The following is a 27,500-nucleotide window of genomic DNA, read 5'->3' on the forward strand; positions in this document are numbered from 1 at the left end:
GTCTTTCTCAGATGAACAGATCTGCTGTGACTGGCTGGGAAAAAATGAAAGGGGGAGAAAGAACAAGCGAGAAAACAAACATGTTTCCCAGGCCCCAATTAGCCCACTTTTATTGCCCCTAGATATGCTATCCCGCTTCCCCCCTTTCACTCTCTGAAGTCTGCTTACACAAAATGCTTCACATCACTGAGAGTGCTTAAATATCAGCAACCAAAAAAGGTTGCCAAGGGACACAGAAACAGGAGAGGGAGGCCACTTTTGTCCATCTTTGTGTTTTCTGAAGTCTTGTGTTTAGATTGACACACATCGGCAGGGATTTTGTTAAATAAGTGTTTGTATGTGTGTGTGTGTGTGTGTGTGTGTGTGTGTGTGTGTGTGTGTGTGTGTGTGTGTGTGTGTGTGTGTGTGTGTGTGTGTGTGTGTGTGTGTGTGTGTGTGTGTGTGTATGTGTGTGTGTGTTTCTGTTGAAGCAACAAGAGTTTTATTGTATACTACCATCTTCTCTCCTCTCATCTGTGTGTCAGCCGCACTGTAGGATGTGTGTTTTGCGGTTGTTATGTTAGTGCAACACCAGTCGCAGAATGCTCACAAACAAAACAGTCAGAACTCTCCGCGCAGAAGCCATCAATTCTTAATGAGATAATGACATGTTAACATACTCGCAGCAGCAGCTCTGTTTACAGATGAAGACAAACCACAAACAAGACACAGACATGCTGAGCGCTTTAGTTTCCCCCTCCTATACGCTTCCTTCTTGCTACTTTTTCCCTCTCTTCAAGAGCTGTGACTTCGTGCATTGGCCAAAACTTAGTGGGAATAACAGGTGGGGAACATCTTGATGGTGTGTGTGTGTCTGTCTGATGGACACACACACACATGCATATACTGTAATGAGTCAGGCGCTATATTGTGGCTGCAGACCAGATTCCCTAATAAGAGAAGAATGTTGTCCATGGCATCCAGAGTTTTCCACTGGAATCATCCAGCCTGTTTCCTGCCCCGGGGTCTTCCTCTCGACATGAACACATGAAGAGAGGGAACCCTCTGTCTCTTTCTGACTGTTCTCGCCATTGTCCCCCCCTTTCCCTCTTCCTCGATACATCCTTTTTCTCATCCTTTTCATCACTTTTTCTTTCCTCTCTATCACTCAGGGTCAGTTAATGCGGGCCATTGGAGCTTGGTCTTTTCTTTCTCTCTGTTGGATTGTGCTATAGTCTGGTTCTGGAGTGACACAAGCACATGACTCACAAAGTGAGTCAGACCAATTCAGGCTTATTGCTGAGGAAATGGTGGAAATGGTGGTGGATTAGGAAGAGAGGTGTCTTTCTCAGACTGGTACAGGAAACACACACACACACAGATATGCACACATACAGCTGAGTAAGAAAAAAAAACATCTGTGGTTCGCTGAATCTCCAAATTAATGGAACTCTTTAGTCTGGCTGCGGTGCAACTTTAAACAAACCAAGACGCAAGTTTAAAAATTCACATTCAAATACTTTAACCTTGAAATCTCCCCTTGCCAAGGCACCAGCTCCCTCTTTTTTTCATCTGTTAAATGTTTGAGTGTTTGATAGTTTGAGGTCTATAGCAGAACCCGCCTGGGAATTAATGTCATTCATATGCCCTGCGGAAATTACTTTTGAAATGCATATAATCTAAAACATGCAAATGAGGCTGACTTTGTGCACCCTGTTTAATATGAATTATCATTTTCTGAATACCTATTATTACTGCGTACATTTCTCCAATTATATTGTTCTTTTTTTGTCACTTTTGCATAAGAACGTACATGTGCACATCAGGAACACCAGAAACGTGCACACGTGCACTTGCTTGGTCACAGGCGCACATGCTCACACACACACACACACACACACACACACACACACACACACACACACACACACACACACACACACACACACACACACACGCACACACACACAGCAGAATGTCTTTATGATGGGTGTATTTTAATGAGGAGTAATAAGGATGGTAATGACCCAGTCCACTTCTGTCTCTCTCTCTCTCTCTCTCTCTCTCTCTCTCTGTCTCTCTCTCTCTCTCTCTCTCTCTCTCTCTCTTGCTCTCTCCATCTATTTCTCTGCCTCTCTCACCCACTGCCTGGCACACAGCTGTTAGCTTACATGAAGCCTATGGGAAGAGCAAGAGGCATCTCATTTAAAGAAAAGGGGAAAAAAACAATAAACGTGCTGCCTTTTGTGGATTCTGCACAAATTTGCCACTCAAAAAGTCCTTTACCGCAAATGAAAATAACAAGGCAGGAAATACAAGTGGTTCTCATCCAGTTTTCATTAGCTGACTGAAATATTGATGTGTTTTAAAAGTGAACAGTGCATGTTTAGTTTGTCTCTTCCTGTTCTCTTTGTGCGCTGTTATTAATGTCCTTGTCCAAGAGGCAGACATTTTTTTGCTCTTTTTTCCTAAATTGAAATGAAGGCATCCCTTTTTCAAACGAAATACTCTATTAATTTATTTATACTATGCCATAAATTATTCTATTAATATTAGCATGTTGCAAATTAGTGTGACTTCTCTCAATGTTCCTTCCACTTCTATTAATTAGCATGCTTGTCACTATAACAAAGATTTTTCTTTCTCTGATAAATTATAAAGGAGACATTTTTTAATACAATGAGAACTGCCTGAGAAATTATTAATATTTTAGTTGTGGCCTGTAAGACAAAAGTAAGGAGAAAAGAGCAAGAAGAATAGAAAACTAACAATTACATGGAATACATTATAGACTGTCACTGGTTTGCAACAGTGTTGATTTTTATTTTGCTTCTTTGAAGGAAAAAAAAGTGTGTGTGCGTGCGTGCACGAGTGCACACATACCAAATGCTCAAGGGATATCATCTTGTTTTAGCACTTTTGGATAGGATGTGAATTAATTACCTCTGTAACAGCTTGGACCAAGTTCAAAAGTACTAAAATTCAATTAATTTGAAAAGTGGACATGCTATCATTTTCTCTGCATGTCTCCTTTAAAGTCTGGCCTGTTTTTACTGTGGATTTATTCAATTATATTTGATTAAACTCGCTCTGATCCAATCTATTAATTAACTAGGAAATGCAAAGTGCCCCGACTTAAAAGCAGATGTATAAAATTATATGTTCACTTTGATATTTATTTATTAATATTTTTTACACCACAGTTCTTTTTTAAATCCATTGTAACTCTTTATTATTGTGAGATGCTGTTGCTCATTTAAAGGTAACATTAAACCTATCCTACTTTATCTCTTTTTGTAATGCACATTTTGATTATAAATAAAATTATGTCCTGAAGGCAGCAACAACAAAGTAACCTCTTCAGAAAATATACTTCCTCTCTCTATTTCTTCCCTAATCTTGTCTTTTCATGCAATAAGATATAAATTATCCCTTGTAATTAAACATTAGGAGGTTTTCATTTATTTGGCGAAGGTGGAGGGTATCACGATAAGGATAGTCCTCTTTTATAAGGCTAAAAGCACCGCATTCATATATCATTGACAGGTCACGTGCACCTGTACACAGGCACTCACTGATTCTATCAGAGCTGAGAGGGCTCAAAGAGTGAAGACTGAAATTGTGTTTGCTGTGTGTGAATTTATGAATTCTTGTCACCAATGTCAACCTGGTTTTGGTGCACGTTGGACTGAGGGTCAAAGAGATCAAATTCACCACACAACCTCTTCAGGACGCGCAAATACAAAAAAGGAATTCTCCCTGTACTTACGTACGTCTCAGTTTACTCATCTATTTCATCTTCATGTCGTGTCCATTTCCCTACTGACACCTTTCCATCCCTCTCTTAAAATTTCTCTTCTACTTCCTTTCTCTCACTGTCTCTATCTCCAACCGCCCCCCCACCCCAACGGCGAAGGTCATTCTAATAAAGAGATCTCGTAGGACAGAGCTGCTAATTGCTCTGCGGCGCTCTAGCTGGTTTCAGATCCACATAAAGGCATGTCGCCTTTTTCCAAGCTCCTCTACTTCTTGACCTCCATTCCTCCACCTCCCCTTTTAACCTCTTTTCCACCATGTAAAATACAATCTGAGTATTAGCCGTGTGGACTGTCATAACCTGACCTTAGCCTCCATTTACCTCTCTGGACAGAGGGGAGAGGGAATGCTGGGATTTTTCATCCTCATGATCACAGGATGATTTCCAACTAGCATACGGGAACGTGCACATGCGCAAGCTTTACCTCTTTAGGAATGTACAACTCGTGATTTTTGGCTCAGATAAATGAGGTGTGCATGAAGTCCGCTCCTTCTACAAATATTTGTGTGTGCGGTGTGAGTGTATGTGTGTATCTTTGTGTCTGACTCCAGTATTTAGAACAGACAGCAGTCTGCAAGCTGGTAAATCACTTACTGCACTCTAAAGGAAGGGTCGAGGTGAAGCTAGGAGTGTATGTTTGCCCCGGTCATACACACATACGGAGCGATCTCATCGGTGCGGAATGTGCTGTGTGTTTACCTATGGCTCCAGAACCCACCTGACCGAGGGAGGCTAATCTTTATGGGCTCTGTAAACAGGGACTTTGTCTTCAGAGACTGCAGGCGGGCAAGCAGACACACAATTCACACATGGATGCACACGCAGACATACATGCCAGGGAGGGTGGAAGGACATATATGGCAGGTTACATACTGTAAAAAGCACACATGCACGTGCAGAGGCTGCATGCACACACAAACGCTCACGTAAATGGTCAGACGAAGTGAACGCCATATGGCAGACAGTCCTGCAGAAGTATAAAAAAATTCCCCCTGTTTATATAGCAGGGGATTTTCTTATCATCTGCACTCTTAGCCCCTCTCTTCTTCTCTCCACTTCCCAACAACAGCACTGGCTTCTTCATTAGCCAGCTGCACAGTGCACAGGAGGTCAAATTTTAGCTCAGTACTGCTAGCTTCTCTCTCTGGGTTGATGATGCTCTTTGAAGCCAGCCAGTAAGTGAGCCAGCCCGTAGTAGATATTGGCCCACATCTGACTGACTATCTGTCTGTGGGATAATGGAGTTCACCTGTTAGCACTGGAGCAGGGCCAGGGCAGCCACAGACATCTAGCATTAGCCCTTTACTGTTAGCCAACCTGTTAGCGCTGGCTGGCAGCCAGACAGAGTAGCCTGGAGCAGTGCTGTTAGCTGTAGTTCTGTATGGAGGACTACCTGGCTGCTCCGGGTCTGGTATCTTGCTGCAAATCTGCCTGGCACATAGGGACGGCCAGCTGCTGAGGAAACAACTAAACTTGGACAGGGCAATGATGGAAAAAAGAAGTGTGCAGTGTGTGTGTGTGTGTGTGTGTGTGTGTGTGTGTGTGTGAAATGCCAAGCAGATATCCCTCCTATCCCTCTCTTCTAGAGTCAGGAGAGTAGATATGATTGCAGAGAACATCTGAAACATATAGATATACTGAGTGTTACTAGCCAGACTTGACATTTGTGTGTTTAAAGCCCAGATCACCATCATTATTCTCATACGTTTGTTTCACACAAAGATTCAAAACTTAAAATGAATTGAGATTGAATGAAATGAATCATCTTTCTCCACAATTCACTGAGAAAATGTTTTTATTTTTAAGTCTTTGAATGGAGCAGCTAGTAAAAACTTGTGTCTCAATTAACAAAATTGGAAAATTAAGAGAAAGAAAATAGTGGGAAAAAATGTACTTTTGAAACAGATGAACTGCAGTGACACCACAGTGCAGATTCACTTTTTAAAAACTGTCTGACTAATTCATTGAATTGCATTTAGAGATGCTGTTCTTAGAACCAACATGTCTTGACACGCACAAGGAAGCCTCATTAGTTAGATATTTGAATAGTCTGTGTGCTTGCATGGAAAGATAAAAGGAAAGTGCTTTAGTAGCAGGATATATAGGAGGTGCAGGGCTGTGGTGGAAACTGCCCTGAAACTATGATTATACAAGAACACCTAGTCTTTCTGATAGCCATTGCTCTACTATCACTACTGGAACGTTAATACCACAACCCATATTTACTTTTTTCTTGTTTTTTTCTTTTGTACACCCAGCACGACTAAGTGCCTCACTGTGCCAGATATGCTTTTCTTGTTGCATCTCTCACATGCAAACCCAGGTAATGATTAATGGCGACATAAGAGCACATTCCTAGTAGTTGGGTTTGTTCTGGGGTTTGGGGTTAAAGCAGATTCCCTCGAGGGCCAGTGTCTTGGTTTATTTAATGGCAGAGTCTTTGCCAGTGTGCAGGGTGATAGTGTGAGAACATGGGTGTGTAAGTGTTTACTAAATTATTATCTGTCAGTGTTCATGTCCCCGTCAAAGCATAGAAAAAAACCTCAGCTCAGACGCTTTGTGCTGCTTTTAAGAGACAAATCCTGAAGCCGCCCCACTGACAGTAAATAGGAAGTTTTGTGGACACAATGATAACAGCCAGTTTTTTAACGTGTGTTTTTTAGTTCGTGACTGTCAATTATAATGAAATAAAGCCCCTTTGGGTATAACAGCTAAACCAAATATTTTATGAATCCACACAGCCACTCATTGTCAATAGTGGTTCCTCCAAATTCTGTTTCCTGATTGCAAAACAGGTTAGAGCTCCAATTCCTCAGATTTCTCTCTCCGGGAAGAGTGTTTCTCGTGCTCACAAATATTGATTGAACTATCAGAGATCATAGAAGTAACCTATGTGGATTCTATTTCAGGGTGAAAACTTTAATGTTTTCCAGGATTGAACACGCCACTAGTTACCAGGCATAACCAGAGGGAGAAAGACAGCACTAAGAGAGCAGGAGAAAGACAGATAATTCAAGAGTCAGATGAAAGTAGATAGATGATGGAGTGTAGATACTGGTACAGACAATTTTTCTCCCTCTTTCTCCCTCCTCCTCCTCTCCCTCCCACCCTTATTCCCTCAGTTCTTTTCCTAATAAGCAGCGTTTCTGCGAGCTGATGCAAGGCGGAGGAAACAGAACAGGCGTTCTGGGAGTGCTGGAAATATTCCCACATGAGGCATAACATGATAAAGACTTATTATCTCACTAAGCTGTTGTAAACACAGATGCACACATAAATACACACTGTACACAAGTATTTCTAGCACACAAACACACACACACAAACACACACTCACACACACACACACACACACACACACACACACACACACACACACAGACACACACACACACATTCACAGAAAGTGAAAGTGGTCCGGCTTCACGGTTCTGACGAGCTGTGACCAGGAGGAATCTGACAGAGCCAATCCCCCCAACAAAGCCTGAGAATCAGACGCTGTGAGCCAGCTCATTGGGCATTTGGCTCAGCTCGTTTGAACTCCACACACACCCATAGCAGAGGGAAGGAACCGAGGGAGAGTTCTGATTATTATTAGTGCTCAATTTTAGGGGAACATCTGAACAAACTTACGTGTCGGAACAGGACTTCATCCAAGCTCCTCTCTACTCATCAATCACAGCAGACACACATAAACACATGCACCTAGCGTTTGCAGTGAGCTAATCCATTACAGTACAAAGGCAAAGGTAGCTGTCAGCCTCTTAGACAAACACACACAAACACACACACACACACACACACACACACGCATACACCAGAGTCATCAGAAACGTGTTGAGTCCTATTTCCCTTCTTCTCTTCTCCATCCCAATTAAAAGGCAAAGGAGGCCTTTTATTTCCCTCTCCTCCAAACATTCTTTATCTCTCTGATCTGCGCTCCTCCCTCCCTCACTCGGCCCCCTCAGGGTAGTGGGAATGTCTCTCCCAACACACTCTCAGGTCAGGGGTTCAGTTGGAGGGGGTCTGAGCATGTAGAGAGAGCGCGAGTTAGAGCCACGGAAAGAGTGAGTAGCGGGTTGAGGCAAGCCACTGCACGGGCAGCTCGTCTTCACTGCCATAAAACACTTAAACTTAAAGCACTTTGTGTGTGTGTGTGTGTGTATCATAGCCCTAATCAGAGACTTCAGGGTAGATTTATGCTCCTGCCTTTTTCCCGACCTCCATTACACCAGCTTATATACACCCATTACAGGATATGACAGAGTACACACCCTTTAGACGAGCATACCACACTGCCTGTGTGTGTGAGTGTGTGTGTGTGTGTGTGTGTGTGTGTGTGTGTGTGTGTGTGTGTGTGTGTGTGTGTGTGTGTGTGTGTGTGTGTGTGTGTGTGTGTGTGTGTGTGTGTGTGTGTGTGTCTGTGTGTGTGTGTGTGTGTGTGTGTGAAAGAGAGGGCATGCGCTCACATCTTTACACACTTCCCACTTTCCCATTAGGTCCTTGTCCACCTGCAAGCTCTATCTCTCTATCTGTCTTTATCTCTCTTCTCTTCATTGCTAATAAGGTCAATGAGGAAGAGTAAGAAGCAGATGGGTGTACAGTACATTACAGCACAGCGCAATATAGTGTGAGCTTGATAGCAGGCCGATGATTCATGCTTAGTGAGACGTGTGATGATGCGAGGAGTTTCTACTGCAGTGCAAAGTCAGTGGACTGTGCGGTGGGATCTGTTGATCACTCAGCACTATGCCTTGCTTCATAATATTGCCTCAGGGAGCAGTTTGACCTCGCAGAGGTCTGAAGGCGGGAGAAAACGGAAGCAAGGAGAACGAAGAAGGGAGGAAGTGTTGGGAAGAGGAATGAGGTTGGAGATTAAGTGACTAGCTTTAAATGTCACAATGACGCTCGACTTCTCAGTCTTAACTTAGCAGGTGGATGGGTGCCAGCGGGGAGACAGGAGTGAGTCAATGGGGAGGAAAAATACTGCAGTGTGATTTGTGGTTTTTCAGATGGAAGCTGCTTGTTAGGGAGAACTGGTGAAATGTGTTTGCAGGCACTTTCAAAGGTGTAGTTCAACAAAAAAAAAAAAATACATTTGACAAAAACAATCACATCACCTTTTTTATGGCATCTGCAGTTAACAAGGCCAAGAAAGAAGATTCATTCCAACAAAAAAAATACTTATGTTTTTTCTTCATGTACGTTAAGTGGTTTTATGAGTCTTGAGAAACCCATCTCTGTCGTTATCCCAATACAATGCAGATATTTTGAATGTTACTACTACTACTACTCAAATAATTTGAAAACATTTGCAAAAACATTTGCAACAACTGATTTCAGAGGTCCAGGTCTCTTAACCAGGTCTTTTTTTTTTTTAAAGAAAAATTGCTGAAGAATTTTTTAAGATGCCCTTTTTCTCAACGTATTGAGTCGCACATAGAAAACTTGATTATCTGTGCTGTATTGAGACACCAGCAGATTCAGTATTGATTCAGATTCATCAAACTGAGTAGCAGGTATCCTGAAACCTTGGAAAACCAAACTGTCTGCATGGCTAGTCACCCCTAAGAAAATAAAAGGGGTGGGGGTTAACTGAGCTGTTAACTAGCTCACCCACCAGCCCATCCACCTGCACACACTTGTATCACACACACACACACACGCACAAACACGCTCAGGTCCCTGTTCCTCAGCAAGCATCTGGCAGCATTACATTGACAGAGCCACCGGCGCTCTTTCATACACTTACCTGCTTTCAGAAAAAGTATATGCACACACACAAACACACACACACACACACACACACACACACACACACACACACACACACACACACACACACACACACACACACACACACACACACACATACACACACAGAAAACAGAGCTTCACCTGCTCTTGGCTTGAAGGAAAAGAGAAGTTAGATTCTCTCATGAAATGCCTTTTATTGTTTCCCCCAGAAGGCACGGGTTGTACGCTTCTGAAAAACACGCACACAGTTGCACAAAAATGCACATAGATGGCGGGTACAATGTCTCGATGGCGTTTTGTGTATTCACAATTGGTTGCTGAAATAAAAGCATTAGAACTTTCCCCTAAAAAAAAAACTATGCTCTTGTGTGAGTTAATTTCTAAAACTGGATGAGGCAGAAAGGCGAGATTGAGCTTGTCATTAGGAGTTCAGAGCCTGTGTGCGCGTGTGGTTTGTTTTGTTTTTTGTTGGCTGCCTTGTGTGTGTTCTGCGCGCGTTTGTGTGTCTCTGTGTCTCCTCTCTCCCACGCTCGGGCTCCTAACGATGGCAAATGCGCCGGTGTGTTTGCGAGGCGTTGTTTCTCAAAAACAACAACACATCCAGGAACGGCTCGTTTTGTCAGGTTTTGTGGAAGGAACACGCTCTAATTAGAGAGGCCCTATGAAGGTGCATCAAACAGAAGTTTCACAAAGACCAACCTGCTCATGGCTCTCACACAGCGCACACATGCCACCTCTGATTATTGGAGAAATGTCTGTGTTATTTAACTCTATAGTGTGTATAGAGTATTAACAGCCTTGTCAGTTTAGAATTGCTGCATGTCTGATCCTAATACATGTGTACGCTCCCAAACACATTTATATACAGACCAAAAAAGTGTCTGCTTCAGGTGTTGCCTTGTGGCTACTTGGGCTTGTTTATTCGTCGGTGGTTCATGACCAAAAGCCTTTTTCAAAAAAAGTACACATGCACACACACAGAGACACACACATAAACACACACAATTCACTTCTTTATCTCTGCATGTGTTTACTTTAGTTACCCGCCTTGTTTGTTCAATCAGATGGGAGCGGGCGTTCTGCTCAAACTGCCCAGGTCACTTTTGTTCAATCTCTGTGTTTCTCCCCCCTCCATTCCCTCCTTCTTCCCTGCTTTCAGGTGCCAGTGATGATGGTGGAATCAGCTTCTGAGACCATTCGAACGACACCGTCCAACCAGAACGGAGTCAGCAGCCTCAGTAGCCAATCAGATGGAGGGGGAGGTAGAGAGGGCGGGTCTAACGGAGACACCAACGGAGAGATAAGCCCGGTCGACTTACTGCACCTGCAACAGCAACAGGTGTGTGTGTTTTTGAGCCCAAGTGTGCTTCTGTGTACCTGTCATGCATGCATTTTGACATTATGTCAAGGCTACATATATACCTGTATACCTACACGTACCTGTATACAGGCTTGCAAGACTTGTTTGGCAGCACCTCTCACGTACATTGTCTGAAACAGCATGTATACACCAGACCGTTACATAATGTGACAACACATAGTCGGCCAAATTTTCAGCATTGTATGTGCAAACAAGGAAAAGCTCTGACAGGTTTGCTCGTAGGTGCTTTAATTACCCAACTGTCATAATGTGCCAACTAATTCCACTGGGAAAAAGTCCACCATAATAATTTATACGCAGGAGGTTCCCACTGATTAATTATTCCACTTTACCGGTTGAGAAAATATTAGAAGTAGCTGTAAGAGAAGACCTGTTATGAAGATCAGCCGTATACTTGCGCATTCTCTCAATATAAACACATTCGATATAGGACTCAGACACTCGAGGAGTGTGTGTGGGAGGGTCTGTTTTATTTTTTTTCAGCGATCCATGAAGTGATATTTGTGTTTTTGACACATCAGCATACACTGCCTCATCCTTCCACACACACACACACACACACACACACACACACACACACACACACACACACACACACACACACACACACACACACACACACACACACACACACACACACACACACACACACACACACACACACACACACACACACACACACACACACACAGGCCACTGTCTCAAATGGAATTTCCAAACTTCCCGGAACTTCTTGGATGAAATTCTACATTTTTATTTCTCATTCCCCAAAAATCCTCTTTTCTGATTGTTCCCCAAGCCTTCTCTCTCTTTCACTCTCTCTTGCTCTCTCTTACACACACACACACACACACACACACACACACACACACACACACACACACACACACACACACACACACACACACACACACACACACACACACACAGATCATTTCAAAAATGTTATTTTTCATCCAGAGGTCTCCACATTAGTCATTGTTCCGTAACCGCACAAGAACGTCCGCTGAGCGCCTATAATGATGGAAACTCACTGATTCACGTTTTTCAGTCATCGATGGGGCATTTGCTGCAGTTGATGAAGAGATTAGGAGAGAAGACCCCCTCCTATTATTATACTGGCTGTTTAAGCGTGTGTGTGTGTGTGTGTGTGTGTGTGTGTGTGTGTGTGTGTGTGTGTGTGTGTGTGTGTGTGTGTGTGTGTGTGTGTGTGTGTGTGTGTGTGTGTGTGTGTGTGTGTGTGTGTGTGTGTGTGTGTGTGTGTTGTGTCGGCCCATCACAGAGGGTCAGTGTGAGTTCTGGGCTTCTCCAACACCAGCTGAGTTCCTAGTGGAGTAAACCCAGGGGGAAAAAAATCAGGGTTTCCTCCCTGCTGCTAAAATGATTCCCTCTAATTATAATGATGGAGCCTTAGGTGAACGAAGAACACTCAAGGCCCTTCACTCCTGTCCTGCTCTCCCTCCTCATTCCCCTGACTGCATCCTCACCCTGCTTCCTCAGCAACCTTCATCCGAGGACCCACACACATACACAGCCACGCACAAATGCATACACACAAACACCAAACCTGTAGCTCACACAAAGCAGGTCTTTATTCTCTCGGACGTGTCTCTGCTCTCTATGTTTTTGCACCTGTGTGTGTGTGTGTGTGTGTGTGTGTGTGTGTGTGTGTGTGTGTGTGTGTGTGTGTGTGTGTGTGTGCGTGCGCGCGCGCATGCTGGTATTTCCTCTCTTGAGCGGGTTAGCAACCACAAACATACCTCCCTCTCTCTTTCCATCTTTTTCTCTTCCTCTCCCTCACTGTACTTCTTTTTCCTTCTATCCGCTTTGGACCATGAAACACAAGCACAACCTTTCCTCCAGATTCCAACCCTCACCTCGTGAAAAAAAAAAAATGGTTACATCCACATATATATTAGGCTGTACCCAGCCATTTATTGTATTCTGTATTTAGGGTTTTTTGTTATTTGCACAGATTGATAAGTTTTGTCTTAGGGCAGAGGTGGGTCCTTCCTGTACTACGAAAAAAAAAAATTCTTGAACTGTTGTGTGCTTTCTGCCGCTGCAGCCTTTTGCTAGGTTAATGCTGTTTTACTGTACAGTTGAGTGCTAAGCATTTTTGAATTTATGTATAATCTTCATAAACTTTTGTTTTACATTCCCTTGTTGGTAGTTACCCTATATATATATGTGTGTGTGTGTGTGTGTGTGTGTGTGTGTGTGTGTGTGTGTGTGTGTGTGTGTGTGTGTGTGTGTGTGTGTCATCTTTGCTGAGTGTTACCAGCCGTTCATTGCCATCATACATCTCTCTACCCATCCTCACCTCATGGCAGTTCTGTATCAGTGAGCACTGTCGCATGGCTCATTTTTCTTTCTTTATCAATCTCTGTCTTTTCTTCCTCTTCCTCTTTTTTAATCCTCCATCCACACCATTTAAATTAAAAAAAAGAAGTCTACATTTATTTATCTCATATTTACAGCCTTGACAAAGCATTACCATGTCTTACATTGGAGTAGAGGTGTTATTTCTTCTCTTTGTGTTGCATGTCCGATTAGATATTATGGATATATTAGGTTTTTGTAAGAGGAATAATGCAAACATGTTTTTTTCCATCACATAGACCTCATACACACAAATTTCCCCCTTACAATTTATTTCCTGTTTCTCACACTGAACACTTCTAGCATCATAACTTTCATTAAGTAAGTTCAATCAGAGAGTTCAAGCTTTATTTTCATTTGTTTAAGATACGTCCTTATATCTCCTTTTCTCAAACTTTGGGAATTGCACAAGCTGTCCATAACATTGTATTACTTATTCCACACAACACAAATTGAGTTTAGGTTTAGTGGTGCTGAGGCTGTATTCTTTAGCTTGTGCCCACCACTCATGAAATCAATATTGTCTGACACAGACAGCCACTATACTGACACTGTCACCTCAAAGTCTTGGGTATACCTCCTCTTCCTCTTGTTCCTTTCTCCTCCACGCTTGAGTCTCTCACCTGAAGGTGTAGTGCAGACTAGTGTTGGTGCTTAAACACCATGCCGGTGCGCACTAGAGCAAAAACACACACACACACACACACACACACACGCACACACACACACACGCGCGCGCGCGCACACACACACAGAACTCCTGACAACAGCGTGGTGTTTTCAGAACACAAAGCCATCTTTTCCTTGGGCCCCTTGGGAACCTGGGAGAAATCACAGCCATCTCCAGCCATCAAACCCCCCCCCCCCACCTCTTCTTCCATCTTAGTCAGACTCCTCATAGATAGATAGATAGATAGATAGATAGATAGATAGATAGATAGATAGATAGATAGATAGATAGATAGATAGATAGATAGATAGATAGATAGATAGATAGATAGATAGATAGATAGATAGATAGATGGATGCAAGCAGCAGACGAATAAGGACGTGGGTGAGTGTAGAGGAGGTATTGGGGAGATGGGACACACAGCCAGAAGGGATTGAGGTATAAGGCGGGGCAAAGAGGCAGCACATTGGGTGTGGGTGGAGGGGTGGGGATGAGGGGGGCATCGGTGGGCTTGAGAGGAGAAATAGAGTGATGAGGGAGGGGTGTAACGCTGAGACGTGTCAGAAAAGGGCGCCTGGGCCTCCCTGTGGAATGTGGCCTGTCTGCCTCCCCAGAAACAACAGAGCAGGAGAGAGGGAAGAGAGAGGGAAGAAAGGGAAGAGGGGGCGAAGACCAGTTCTGCCCCATCATCGAGGGGAGAGAAGAGGGAGGAAGGGAGGTTATAGGGGAGAGAGGAAAAACAAAGAGCGAAGTTATAGGGCTAGAGGAAGGAGAGGTGGAAAAGTGAGAGTGCAGTGGAGAGTGTATAGCACTTTGTTAAGGTGCTGGGCATGGGTGTAGACATGAAATGATGCATAGCAGAGGAGAAATGTAAGCAGGATAAATCCTAACAAACCTCAAAGTCAGTGAGTGTGTGTGTGGCTGGGTGGAGGGTGCTCTGACGAGAACCAGGTGTCCTCAATTCTTTCCTTTTCTTTACGTCTCTCAATCCCCCCGACCCCCTTTACTTTCTTTTTTTTTTTTCAGATGATACTCCGCACTTTGAGCGCCATCACTTCCCCACTCCCCTCCATTCTCGCCCATTTCATGTCTCCTCCTTTTGCCCTCGCCGTCAAGGAATCACTGCTGGTGTTCAAGCAGCTACGGTAGTCACGGCCAGTGATGTGGGGAAGAGAGGAGGGAGAGGAAAGAGAGAGAGATGGTGACAGAAAAAGGTGCCGTTTCCTCTTAGGAGTGCCATTCGTGGGTCAGCTTAAACAGCCAGGGAGGGGCTTTGCCCTCTGTCTCTTTCTCTCTCTTGTAATTAACTTAGTCTTACACTCATATAGAAAGTGAGAGGCATATTTTTGCAGCGGTCTTTCCTCCCCAGGGGTTTAAAAGGAACATTTATATGGAAACATTTTGTTTTAGAAATTTGTTTGGATTGCTTACTCCAGGTAGGGAATGAGTCCTTACCCCAAGTGAAGGAGTTCAAGCACCTCGGGATCATGTTCACAAGGGAGGGGACGATGGAGCTTGAGTTTGGCCGGAGAATCGGAGCGGCGGGGGCGGTGTTGCAGTCACTCTACCGCACCGTTGTGACGAAAAGAGAGCTGAGCCGAAAGGCAAAGCTCTCGATCTACCGGCCAATCTTCGTTCCTACCCTCACCTATGGTCATGAAAGTTGGGTCATGATCGAAAGAACGAGGTCGCGGGTACAAGCGGCAGAAATGGGTTTTCTCAGGAGGGTGGCTGGAGTCTCCCTTAGAGATAGGGTGAGAAGTTCTGCCATCTGTGAGGAACTCGGAGTAGAGCCGCTGCTCCTTAGCGTTGAAAGGAGCCAGTTGAGGTGGTTCGGGCATCTGGTAAGGATGCCCCCTGGGCGCCTCCCTAGGGAGGTGTTCCAGGCACGTCCAGCTGGGAGGAGGCCTCAGGGAAGACCCAGGACTAGGTGGAGAGATTATATATCCACACTGGCCTGGGAACGCCTCGGGATCCCCCAGTTAGAGTTGGTTAATGTGGCCCGGGAAAGGGAAGTTTGGGGCCCCCTGCTAAAGCTGCTGCCCCCGCGACCCGACCCCGGATAAGCGGATGAAGATGAGATGAGATGAGATGAAATTTGTTTGGAGCTTTGATTCTCCAATTGGTCGTCATCTATTTTTTTTCCCCTCAGTGCTTGCCTCGATTTTTGTTCCCTCAAATACACACACAAACACACTGGCAATCTTTGTTTCTCTCCCCTAGCTCACATACACACAGGCAGTAACACACATGCGCATGAGATGATGTGAGTTAATGAAGGGTGTAATTAAGGAGCCACAGTGATGACTGGAGATCAGGGGGAACCGATACAGATCTCAGATATACACAAACACTGATGAAAGATAGCTGTTTGCGTGTGTGTGTGTGTGTGTGTGTGTGTGTGTGTGTGTGTGTGTGTGTGTGTGTGTGTGTGTGTGTGTGTGTGTGTGTGTGTGTGTGTGTGTGTGTGTGTGTGTGTGTGTGTGTGCGTGTGTACATGTGCAAGTGTGCATTTGGCGGCGGCATTGCATTGCGGACAGATGTATGAGATTGGTACGATGCTGGATGATTCAGATAACGTATGGCTTCCTGTTAGATTGGCTAGACTATAATTATGGTGTGTGTGTGCGTGAGTATTGTGGATGGAGGTGGGGAGGTTTCGAGACATATGCTGATTCTAAAGCTCCAGCTGCTCAACCATTGCTAAATTATGGGAGGTGAATTTTGGTCATTGGGACAGTAATGTCCCGTTTGACCTCCAGCTCTGCACCAGAGTTCATTTTCAGGTCAGGAGTGCAGAGGAGACAGAGGTGAAGGAGAGGCTAGAGAAGAGGAGGAGGAGGTGAAGAAGTTTGTCAGTTCAATGGCTATTTCATTTAATTACATTACACTTGCGTTTTGTGCATCTGCGTGACAGGTTGTATGCCATGTGCGTCTGCGTGTGTCATTTTCCTGTGTGTTTGTCCATCTGCATGTATGTCTGTTTGTGTGCATTAGTGTGCGTGTGTCCGTCCGTCGTGTGTGCGGGCCAGTAAATCAGTCTCAGGCCTCTCTCTGAGTGCTGTCACCTCCTAAAAGCTTTCCCTCGGTCTGGGCCAGTCCTTCCTCTTTATGTTTGAGGTCAGTATAGTTCACAGGTCAGCAGAGGTCATGCTGAGACAGAGGAGGGGCCAGTTGGGTTGCCTAGCATTTCAGAACACCCACTGCTGTTACTGCGGCGATACAAAGAGGCCAATAGAACACCAACTTCCTCTAGGAGTCTTAGAAGCACCAGCAGGTCCCTTTATCCATCTTCTTTGACTTTAACTTCCCTTTTTGCTTATGCTGTCGAACATATGAATCGGCACGTATTGATTAATAAAAGATTGTTACACTGTTCAGGGTGGTGTGGGTGGGATTTTAGGCATATGCACTTTTGCATTCCTGCACCCCAGTCATGTAAACACACACACACACACACACACGCACACACACACACACACACACACACACACACACACACACACACACACACACACACACACACACACACACACACACACACACACACACACACACACACACACACACACACACACACACAAACACACACACAATGCCAGAAGAACACCTGCAAATCTCATGGTTAGTATTGTTGTCTTCGTATTTCTCATAATTTCTCTCAGTGATTTTTTTCTCTCAGGCAGGAGTTAGGGGGTGTGCGCTTCTGGTGCCGTTAAGCCAGAGAGGAGGGGTTAACTCTGTAATGTTGAGTTTAAAAACCTCTTCATTCTGGCCTTAATAAATGTATTGCATTAAGTGTGTTGTCTGTAGGGCTCAGAAGAAGCATACTACAAGGCTACGAGTCTTATGGATAAAGAGTAGACGGACAGTAGACATGGTCCACCGGGCCAGATCAGCCGGCATGGACATAGTCACGGTTGGTTGACCCAACCAGCCAAGAGGCTCAGAGACAAGAATAGACAGATACCAACAGAAGAAGGGTGTGTGTGTGTGTGTGTGTGTGTGTGTGTGTTTGTCCTGTCTCTGTTGTGGAGACTGAGTTATACACACATCCCCGGGCACCTGTAGGGGTTAGGTAGGGTTTGGTTGCCATGGGAGTGTTTGGAAGCACTTACCCTGGGCAGGCTCAGGCTGTTCGATAAATGACACACATGTACATGCACATGGAGCGGGGACGGACACTCTTCATGGAGAAGTTTCTGAGGATGAAAAAGTCAATTGTTGACTCTTACTCTTCTGAAGGTAACGCCATGGTGACTCGGGCCTTTTTAAAGGGTCGTAGGTCAGTTAGTAAAGCTACATGACCTCATTACTACTACTAGTCAGTGACACCAGGGTGTGACTGTGTGTGTGTGTGTGTGTGTGTGTGTGTGTGTGTGTGTGTGTGTATGGATGCCTGTTCACATTGGTCACCATCTTCTGCTTTCTCTATCAAAAGCAGCAGCTGTAATTGGTTTTAATTGACATGCACTCATGCAGTGTTTCAGAGTTCACTAGGGGCAAGAACTTAAAAAAAGGAGCATTAGTTTTCAACCCCCACCCACACAAGTCAGAAAATCCTTATATCTCGGTCCTGCTTCTTCATTCCCCCAAGGACTCACAGAATGTGATGGAAACCGAGAGGGGGAACGGGAGAAAGTGAAGAGTAAAGACAAAATGCGCAGTGCTTACAAGGCTGCTAGGCAAGTAGTTACCCTGGAAACAGTCGAGAGCCCGGCGATGCACACAATGAACACGCACATATATACACACACACCACACACACAATAGCAGCAGAGGCCTAAAGTGTTGCTAATTAGCTAGTCTGTGCTGGTTCTTTGTGTGAGCCATTTTAAAGGAGAGATTAGAGTCAACAGGGAGGAGGAGAGGAATGTAGCTCTTCTCTCTCTCTTTGCTTTCTGCTTGAGCTCTGGGAAGTGTTTACGCCCTTTTTTTCCACCTGACAGACAGAATGCATTTGTTGTCTGCCAGTTAAGTTTTCCATAACTAAAAAATACAACTGGGAAAAAGTAAAGTAAGGTAAAGTAAGTATAGCGAAACTTAATTTGAATTACAGTAGCAGTTTGTCCTTTTACTACGACAATCATAAAACGTCAAATCAGGAAATTAACAACTCCCACAAACTTCTTCTTCTTGCTTCTTGACCCAATTAGTTTAACATATTACTATTGGTATTTATTAAATTTTCATTGGAAGCCTTTTCTTTGTTGTCACTCAACTTTATGAAATTAATATTTCATAAATACTTTTCCAAATATATGATCATTCAAGGTTGAAATAATCTGTTTTGTATGACAACGTTTCACTCATCATTTTCATTTTTGTATAACTAATATCACACAGGTTGACTCCAGTTTTTAACCCTAGTATCTGAGCCAATTGGAAGTGACAATGAAGGTGAAAATCTCTGTGTGTATATTACTCACTATAAAACAGTTTAAGTAATAACAGTGTATTTTTATGAACAATAGACTTAATTGCACTTCCAGTAGAGTTTACTAAAACCTTTCTCATTGGTGTTTTTACTTGTCCTAATAGACTTATGGCATTTGTCTAGCAGAGTCGCAGCTTTCCCAAAACTCCGGACAAAATTGTTAAATTAAGGAGTTTAATAATGGAGATACAAATATATCCAGATCAACAAAGAAAAGAACACATTGCGCTTTGAGGTATTTTAAACTGAAAAAGGTGCCCGTTCACATCTGGTTATATTGACCTTCTTACTAAATCAAATAGTCCAGTGCGCACACACACACAGACACACACTTCCTCATTTCCTTCTTTTTAGAACACACCCCTGCTTCTCATTTGGGGAAGTTAAAGATTTTGTTCTTGTTTAGAACTTCTTGTAGTGCAGCCAGCCTTTGTTGTGCCTGCCCACTTCCGGTGTTTGTGTGTGTGTGTGTGTGTGTGTGTGTGTGTGTGTGTGTGTGTGTGTGTGTGTGTGTGTGTGTGTGTGTGTGTGTGTGTGTGTTTGGTAAGGGTGGGTGTGAGGGTGTGTCCATCTCCATCCCTGCAGCCACAACCAGGTGTAAAAACCCTCTGAACCAAAAACATAAAAGAGTTTTATTTCCATCTAACCAGGCAGGCAGGCTAATACTTTTACAGGCCACTGACTAGAAGCGTGTTTTTCTGTTTAACCAATAGGCGTCTGTGTGTGTACATTTGTCTTGTGTGTGTGTGTGTGTGAGTGTGTGTGCGTGCGTGCGTGCGTGTGTGTATGTGTGTGTGTGTGTGTGTGTGTGTGTGTGTGTGTGTGTGTGTGTGTGTGTGTGTGTGTGTGTGTGTGTGTGTGTGTGCATGTGCACATCGCAGACAGTCTCTGTTTGTGTATGTATGTGTTTTCCCTCTGTCTCCTGAGCTGAGTTTTGGCAGTGTCTTGCATGTGTTATTAGTTTGATTTTTTTTTTTTTTGGGGGGGGGGGGGGGGTGAGGGGGGGGGATATTAATAATAACAGTTAAACGGTTTCCATATGTGAGGTCTGGTTGCCAGGCTAGTGCTATCCTCATCATGGGCTGGCCTCGTACAGTCTAGCCTCTCAGGAGTTGCTCTCGTTGGGCAGGAGAAACAGCTTAAACTCTGGAGGTCACCCAGCTGAGACCTAACACCTTAAGTGGCCTTGTCTTCCCAGGAGCATGACCAAACTACTCAACTGTCCTGACTTATACAAGATGAGGGCTAAATATTACAAGGTACACTGTGTGTTTATGTGTGTATATGTGGGTGTTTTCCGCTGAAGGCTTGGTCTGTCTGGAGTGAGACCTTCCTCTCTTGCCAAACGAGCTGTGTTGAAAACCGCAGGGAAACTGCATATGTGTATATAATGTATGATGTGTATGTGTGTGTGTGTGTGTGTGTGTGTGTGTGTGTGTGTGTGTGTGTGTGTGTGTGTGTGTGTGTGTGTGTGTGTGGAAACCACTGTAAAGCTATTTGCCATCAATTAGCCGCCTGGACTGAGATGAGGCCGACAGTAAAGAAGGAGCTGCTTTTATATTCTCAGGAAGGGAGTTCCTCTCTCTTTCTGTCCCTGCTCACCTCATCATTATCTTTAATTGTCTATATCTTTATGCCCATTTCCCTTCACTTAACAGAGAAAAGCTGACAACATCTCCTCAGGAAGATTTCTGTGTGTGTGTGTGTGTGTGTGTGTGTGTGTGTGTGTGTGTGTGTGTGTGTGTGTGTGCGTGTGTGTGTGTGTGTGTGTGTGTGTGTGTGTGTGTGTGTGTGTGTGTGTGTGTGTGTGTCTGTGTGCATATGATGATGAATTGTGTAATGATATAAAGCAGTCCTGGGTATTCAGTCAGCTCCTTTTTATGGCTGTGCGTATACCCCTGTGAATCAATAGAAACATTAGATGAGTGTAGGGACATAGTTGAAGGGGAGAGGTTTTCTCGTTTCACAAAACAGTTTTGAACTGAAGAGAACCATCTGGAAAACGGCAGGGTCCCAGAAGTTTAGAACAGGTCCCTTTTGTGAAAAATAGGATGTGAAAAAAAAATCTAAAATCGGCCAGGGTTTTCAAACATTACGGCATATTTTGAAGTTCTTTTGGAGTTTGTGAGTTTTTATTGCGTTGGCTCTTGAATGCGGTCTTTCCTCTCTTTAATGGTCAGTCTGGGCCCAGAGAAGCTTGCTTTAGCCATTTTAAAACCTCAGCTCTCGAACGGTGCCTTTATATTGCGGAAACATTACATTAAATAGCTGAACCGGATTGCGGCTGGCTGGTGTTTCTGAAGGTGTCCCAGATAGCTCCAGCTCGGCGGCAGCCTCAACAGATTGAGGCATTCAGTGCCGTTTAAGCTCAGTTATATTGGTAGACAACTGGTTTGAAGTCCCCGTTGCTATGAGCGAAAACAAATGGCAGGAAGGCTGGTGAAGGGAGGCCGGAAAGACCTGATTAATACCAGAAAGTGAGAGTATGTGAGGAAGAGTCAGGAAAGGGGCGAAGTCTTGGCGGAGCATAGTTTATTTGTAACCCACCGTGAAATTGAGTGGCTTTAGCAGGCTTTGCTTCAGGCTGCCCCTTACCCCTGTATGTTTACCCCTGGAAACCCCTGATCTGCCCTAAATATATATACCACTCCCTGTTCCCTTAACTTCAACCTACAGTTGCATCTGACTTTAGAAACTTTCTTCGTCTAATCAGTGTATATTTGGCGAGATACTTCTTAAATTGCATTTCACCAGTTACTTTAAACCTGAGTTCACTTATTGCTTACTGCAACAAAGAAAATGCTGCTACTTGCTCAGTAGACATCCCTCCCTTTTCCGTGCTACAGAGCAACTTACAGTTTTGCTCAAACATAATCCTGCAAATTCCCCATTAAATTTAGTGTCTGGTGGAAAACATAAACATCAGTGAAACCGGCTCCTGTAATGTTTGGTTGGGATAAAAACTTCCAGACTTTGGCCTTTGTGGTTGCATGGTTAACTACAATGACCATGGGACTGTCAATCTTCTCTTTTTATACAAAACTGTATAAGGTACAATAGTTATCTTCATATTTAAAATCTATTGTAACCATCCCTTAAATGTTGACATGCTAATTCTAAATACATCTTTACCTTTAAATGCCTAGCCCAGTCCCACAGCTGCCATCACAGTTGTGGGTCTTTCTCTGACAGTCAAGAAAAGGCGAGTGGGTCCTCTCTTAAGGCCAACAGCTGCATTCACAAGACTCGGTTTCCATTGGCCTGGGCAATCTATTTTAGGCTTTTCGTCTAACCCGTATCTGCTCTCAGAATTTACTGTGGCGAATAAGGGTATGGGTAACAGATAGGAGGAGGGGAAGGAGCAGGGCACAAGAAAGACATAATACTTGGAGACATGCCAGGCAAACTTTTTGTGAGTTATACATTATATGGAGCGAAGGCAAGAGACAGATCGGGTGATACAGACGGAGAGAAAGAAAGTCGGAGTGATCTGGGAAAGCAATCTGGTTTTTGTGGTGACTGACAGTGATGCATTTGATACGTGAGATTCCACCGCGGCTGTAACCAAGCCTTCACTCACATATGCCCTGAAGTCACATAGCAATCCCACTAACTGTCACTTTTTCAATAATCCTACTTTGTGTACAGCGTGTGGGTGTAAATATTGGGCTAGCTTCTGAATGCAGGTAAGCTGGGTGTACTGTGTAGTGTCATCATCCTTTTTAACAAATGTATGCTTTTTAGATTGCGTTAGATCTGTTGAGTCTTTTTTCATCTTCCTTCTCTGATCATGATTCCCTCTGAGCATCTAAAGAAAGAGGAGGAATCCCAGATAAGAGAGACTTAGAGGCAGAAAAACTAGCAAAGACCAAGCCAGAAGGAGAGTAAATTAAAATAGGAGAGGGGTTCATTGGAGTTTGGAGGTGGGGTTTTTTTGCGCTAAAGTGAGGAAGTGCATTGCAAATGGATACAAAGGATCACAGGGTGGTGACCCGGGAGGACAGCATCGACACAGCTTTAGCTTGGCTTTCAGCTTCAATGACGGTGCTCAAGAAAGGAGATAGAGTGAAAGAGGAAAGTAAGTGTGGAGGGAAAAAAAGAAGATCCACTGCATCTTTCTGAACCTGGTCTCTCTCACTGATCCAAAAATCAGAAAGCGTGCAGGCCTGTAGAGAAGCAGCTGGGTGTGACAAGCTCTTTTCTACGTCTTCACCCTGTACCCCCCCCCCCCCCCCCTCGCCATCTCCTGCTCTCTCCTAGGGAAGAAAAAAAAGGCTTTAGGAATGGAGGACCGGTGCATTACCGGCCTCTCTTCCCAGGGCTGCTGAGCTGGTAAGACGGAGAGGGACTTGTTTGGCGCTGGAGAGATCTGTTGCGTCCAACGCAGCCGAGACATCTGAATCGCTCACTTCTTCTAGCCTGATTTAGCTGTGTCGCGAAAGGATGCAACAATGAGCTTCTCACTCAGCTTCACTTGTGCTCCTTTCTTTTTTTGTACTCTCTTCTTCTTGGTCTAAGGGCAAAGAAATCTGATACCACCTGCCTCCCCCTTGCCCTTCCTAACTCCCTCCCCTCCTCCTCCTTCTCCCTCAAGGACAGCCCACTGTCTGCCTGGGGGCTGTTTATCTACGGGGGGAGATGAGGAGGAGAGGGTAGGAGGGGGACTGGTTTGTTTCGTTTCGGCCATCAACAATGGACCTCAGTCTGTGCTGACGGACTACTCCAACATATGGTACCCACCTGTCTCTCTCTCCCCCCCTTTGCTATGTCTCTCTGTTTAGATTTCTTTGCTTATTCCTGCATTCTCTCTCCCTGTCTCACCCAAACACACTGGGTGGATTAGAGGCCAGATTCATCATACACAGACCTGTTTGCTTTAGCAACCTGAGCCAGGCACAGGCACACACAGGCACTAACACACACACACACACACATACACACACACAAACATCACACACACACACACACACACACACACACACACACACACACACACACACACACACACACACACACACACACACACACACACACACATACACACACACACATTTTCACATAGAGTATGGACATGTGCATGTACACTCACATACATGCTGCAAGATCATCATTTAAAATTTATATAATTTTCTTCTAATGGATGATCCACCTACCTCATCAACCCTCTCTCAATCCATCTTTTCCAAAAAACAGAGTCTTGTTAAGGAGAGAAAGTAGCGTTTACTCTGTGTGTGTGTGTGTGTGTGTGTGTGTGTGTGTGTGTGTGTGTGTGTGTGTGTGTGTGTGTGTGTGTGTGTGTGTGTGTGTGTGTGTGTGACCCTGATGAATTAAAAAATGCACTGTTATTAAAGGCTGTGGCAGAGGCGATGATTTACAGAGGAGAGCGATGACAAGTCAGAAGAACTCACACACCGAACTGACATACACGAACACTCGCACTGTGCTCTCAGGCCTCCAAGCTGAGCAGTGACCTCCTCACCCCTCCTTCCCCTTCCTTATCCTCCCTCCCTCTCTCACTCTAATAAAACCTGTCTGACACCACTGACGTGTGTCTATGTGTGTGCGTGTGTGTGTGCGTGTGTGTGTGTGTGTGTGTGTGTGTGTGTGTGTGTGTGTGTGTGTGTGTGTGTGTATGTGCTCCGCGGCAGCACAAAGACTCTGTTGTTGGGCCTCCCTCTTAGGCCTCCCTCATATTTTCTTTAAAGGTGCAGTGCAACCCCAAGAATGCCACAGGGGCAGTTGGGGTTGGGGCTGGGTGAATCTAGGAGCTAGTGTGTGTGTGTGTGTGTGTGTGTGTGTGTGTGTGTGTGTGTGTGTGTGTGTGTGTGTGTGTGTGTGTGTGTGTGTGTGTGTGTGTGTGTGTGTGTGTGTGTGTGTGTGTGTGTGTGTGTGTGTGTGTGTGTGTGTGTGCATGAGTGTGTGTGTGCACGTGAGTGTGTGGTGGGGGGTGAGGGGGGCATACTTTACAATGCTACAGCTCACCCAGGTCACAGAGAGAAAAACGCAATGAGTGCATGTGAAGAGGAGAAATGAAAGGGAAGGGTCAAAGCAGGAGTGCTTCTTGACAAGGTAGATATGAGAGAGTTGTGTGTGTGTGCGTGTGCGTGCGCGTGCGCGTGCGCGTGCGCGTGCGCGTGCGTGTGTGTGTGTTTGTGTGTGTCAAAACCTGTTGTCTTCTCTCACTTGAAAGTTCAAGGTGCAGTTTTTTTCACCCATAAAATGTGGGAAATGAACACTGACTACAGATGACATCCATTCCCAGGAACTAGATTCAGTGAAATTCAGCATTTGAACATTACTCTAATAAAGTATGAAGAAATAATTGTGAGAAAAATTGAACATATCATCAACTTGTAAATATGTGATGCACGATATACTGTTTATAAGTGACCGTGCACAACAAGATGTCCTGAAGGATTTTCTATATTGGAACGCTTCATAGTGTATTATGGAGTTATATACAATGCAAAATGTTAAGGTTTGTTTGTAGGTAGTTTCACCAAAAAGAAAAAGTGAAATATAAGTGATGTTGCTATGGTTACCTGCATTTTCCTATGTGTTGTGAACTAATGTAGAAAACTAAACTATTGTGTTTGAGCTGCCCTCCACCTAGGTAATAATTTAATACTACCACACAATGACTTTAAGTGGAATCATGTCATTTTGACCGTATGATTGTATCACATTATACCTTTACACAATACTGTAGTTCAGTGAATTATTCTACGAAAATGGTGGCTGAAGAGTGAGAGTATTGTAGTATTGTTTATATATACTATGTATAAAACTAAACTTAAAATACCATCTTTAAAAGTTTCTATTGACAGCCTTGTCTATTCGCTGTGGCATATTTGAATAAACTGAGGTCTTAATCCACAATACAGACCAAGTTTACACATCTAGAGAATCACATCCATGAATACAGGCATAGTTGAGGAGACAGGCATCACCTCTGCTTGGTTGTAGCGTTTATGAAAGCCATAAATGGCTCTTTAATATAGTGGTAATCAGGGTGGTAATTTGGGTGGAATTGTCCCTTATTGTTGCCAGACATGCCTCCCGATCTCCTGCCAACATACACGCATACGCACACACACAGACAAACACACACATACACTCACTCTTGGGCAGACAGGGTGTTCAAGGAATAATTCACACCACATGCCAACAAACTGGGCGGTTGTGTTTTTTTTGGGGGAGTTTCTGTGTGTGTGTTTGTGTGTGTGTGTGTGTGTGTGTGTGTGTGTGTGTGTGTGTGTGTGTGTGTGTGTGTGTGTGTGTGTGTGTGTGTGTGTGTGTGTCTGTGCCTGCTTTAATGCTGAGGTCAAACCAGTAAATTGGAGGGGGTTCCCAAGATTTTTGTTAAAGTGTTAAAATATGTGTGTGTGTGTGTGTGTGTGTGTGTGTGTGTGTGTGTGTGTGTGTGTGTGTGTGTGTGTGTGTGTGTGTGTGTGTGTGTGTGTGTGTGTGTGTGTGTGTGTGTGTGTGTGTGTGTGTGTACGGCACGTCCACAGCCACGTCCATGTGTGTGTTTTAATTGCGGTCTCAGCAAAAGTAGCAAGTGTGCTCGATACAGATGGTTTTCATCACTCTGACTGCACAGAGGACTTCTCTCTCTTTCTGTCTCCCTCTAATCTCTCCTCTCTGTTTTTGTAATTAAACGTTACTTAATGTACCCGAGCTTCTAATTTGACAATTCATTAAACATGTGACAATATACAGTAAGTGTGTTGAGCACTGTTTCACAGCGTAACCATTTTCTGCGGTTGTGAAATGATGCAGTAGAACAGATATCTGGTGCTGCGTGATTGAGTAAGAGCTTCCATGGCAAAGAACATCGTTCATTCTAGCCGTTAATTTGCGGTGTTAACACACACACACTCAGGCACACGCGCACACACACACACACACACACACACACACACACACACACACACACACACACATATGCACACACACACGCACGCACACGCACACACACACACACACACACACACACACACACACACACACACACACACACACACACACACACAGACTTTCATAAATCAATATTTACTGAAGAACCTTTCCCCTT

At 44.2% G+C, this 27,500-nt stretch overlaps 1 protein-coding gene across 1 annotated transcript in view; it reads left to right on the top strand.

Annotated features, from left to right (window-relative positions):
* Positions 1-27,500, top strand: part of foxp4 (forkhead box P4) — a 77,535-nt gene that overhangs the window by 22,488 nt on the left and 27,547 nt on the right. The window contains exon 2 of the mRNA XM_083939597.1: positions 10,713-10,892. Within this exon, the coding sequence (XP_083795723.1) occupies positions 10,722-10,892 (171 nt within the window). The 5' untranslated portion in view covers positions 10,713-10,721. The remainder of the gene's footprint in view (positions 1-10,712; positions 10,893-27,500) is intronic.

Source organism: Echiichthys vipera (genome assembly GCF_963691815.1).
Source record: "Echiichthys vipera genome assembly, chromosome: X".
Taxonomy (NCBI): Eukaryota; Metazoa; Chordata; class Actinopteri; order Perciformes; family Trachinidae; genus Echiichthys; species Echiichthys vipera.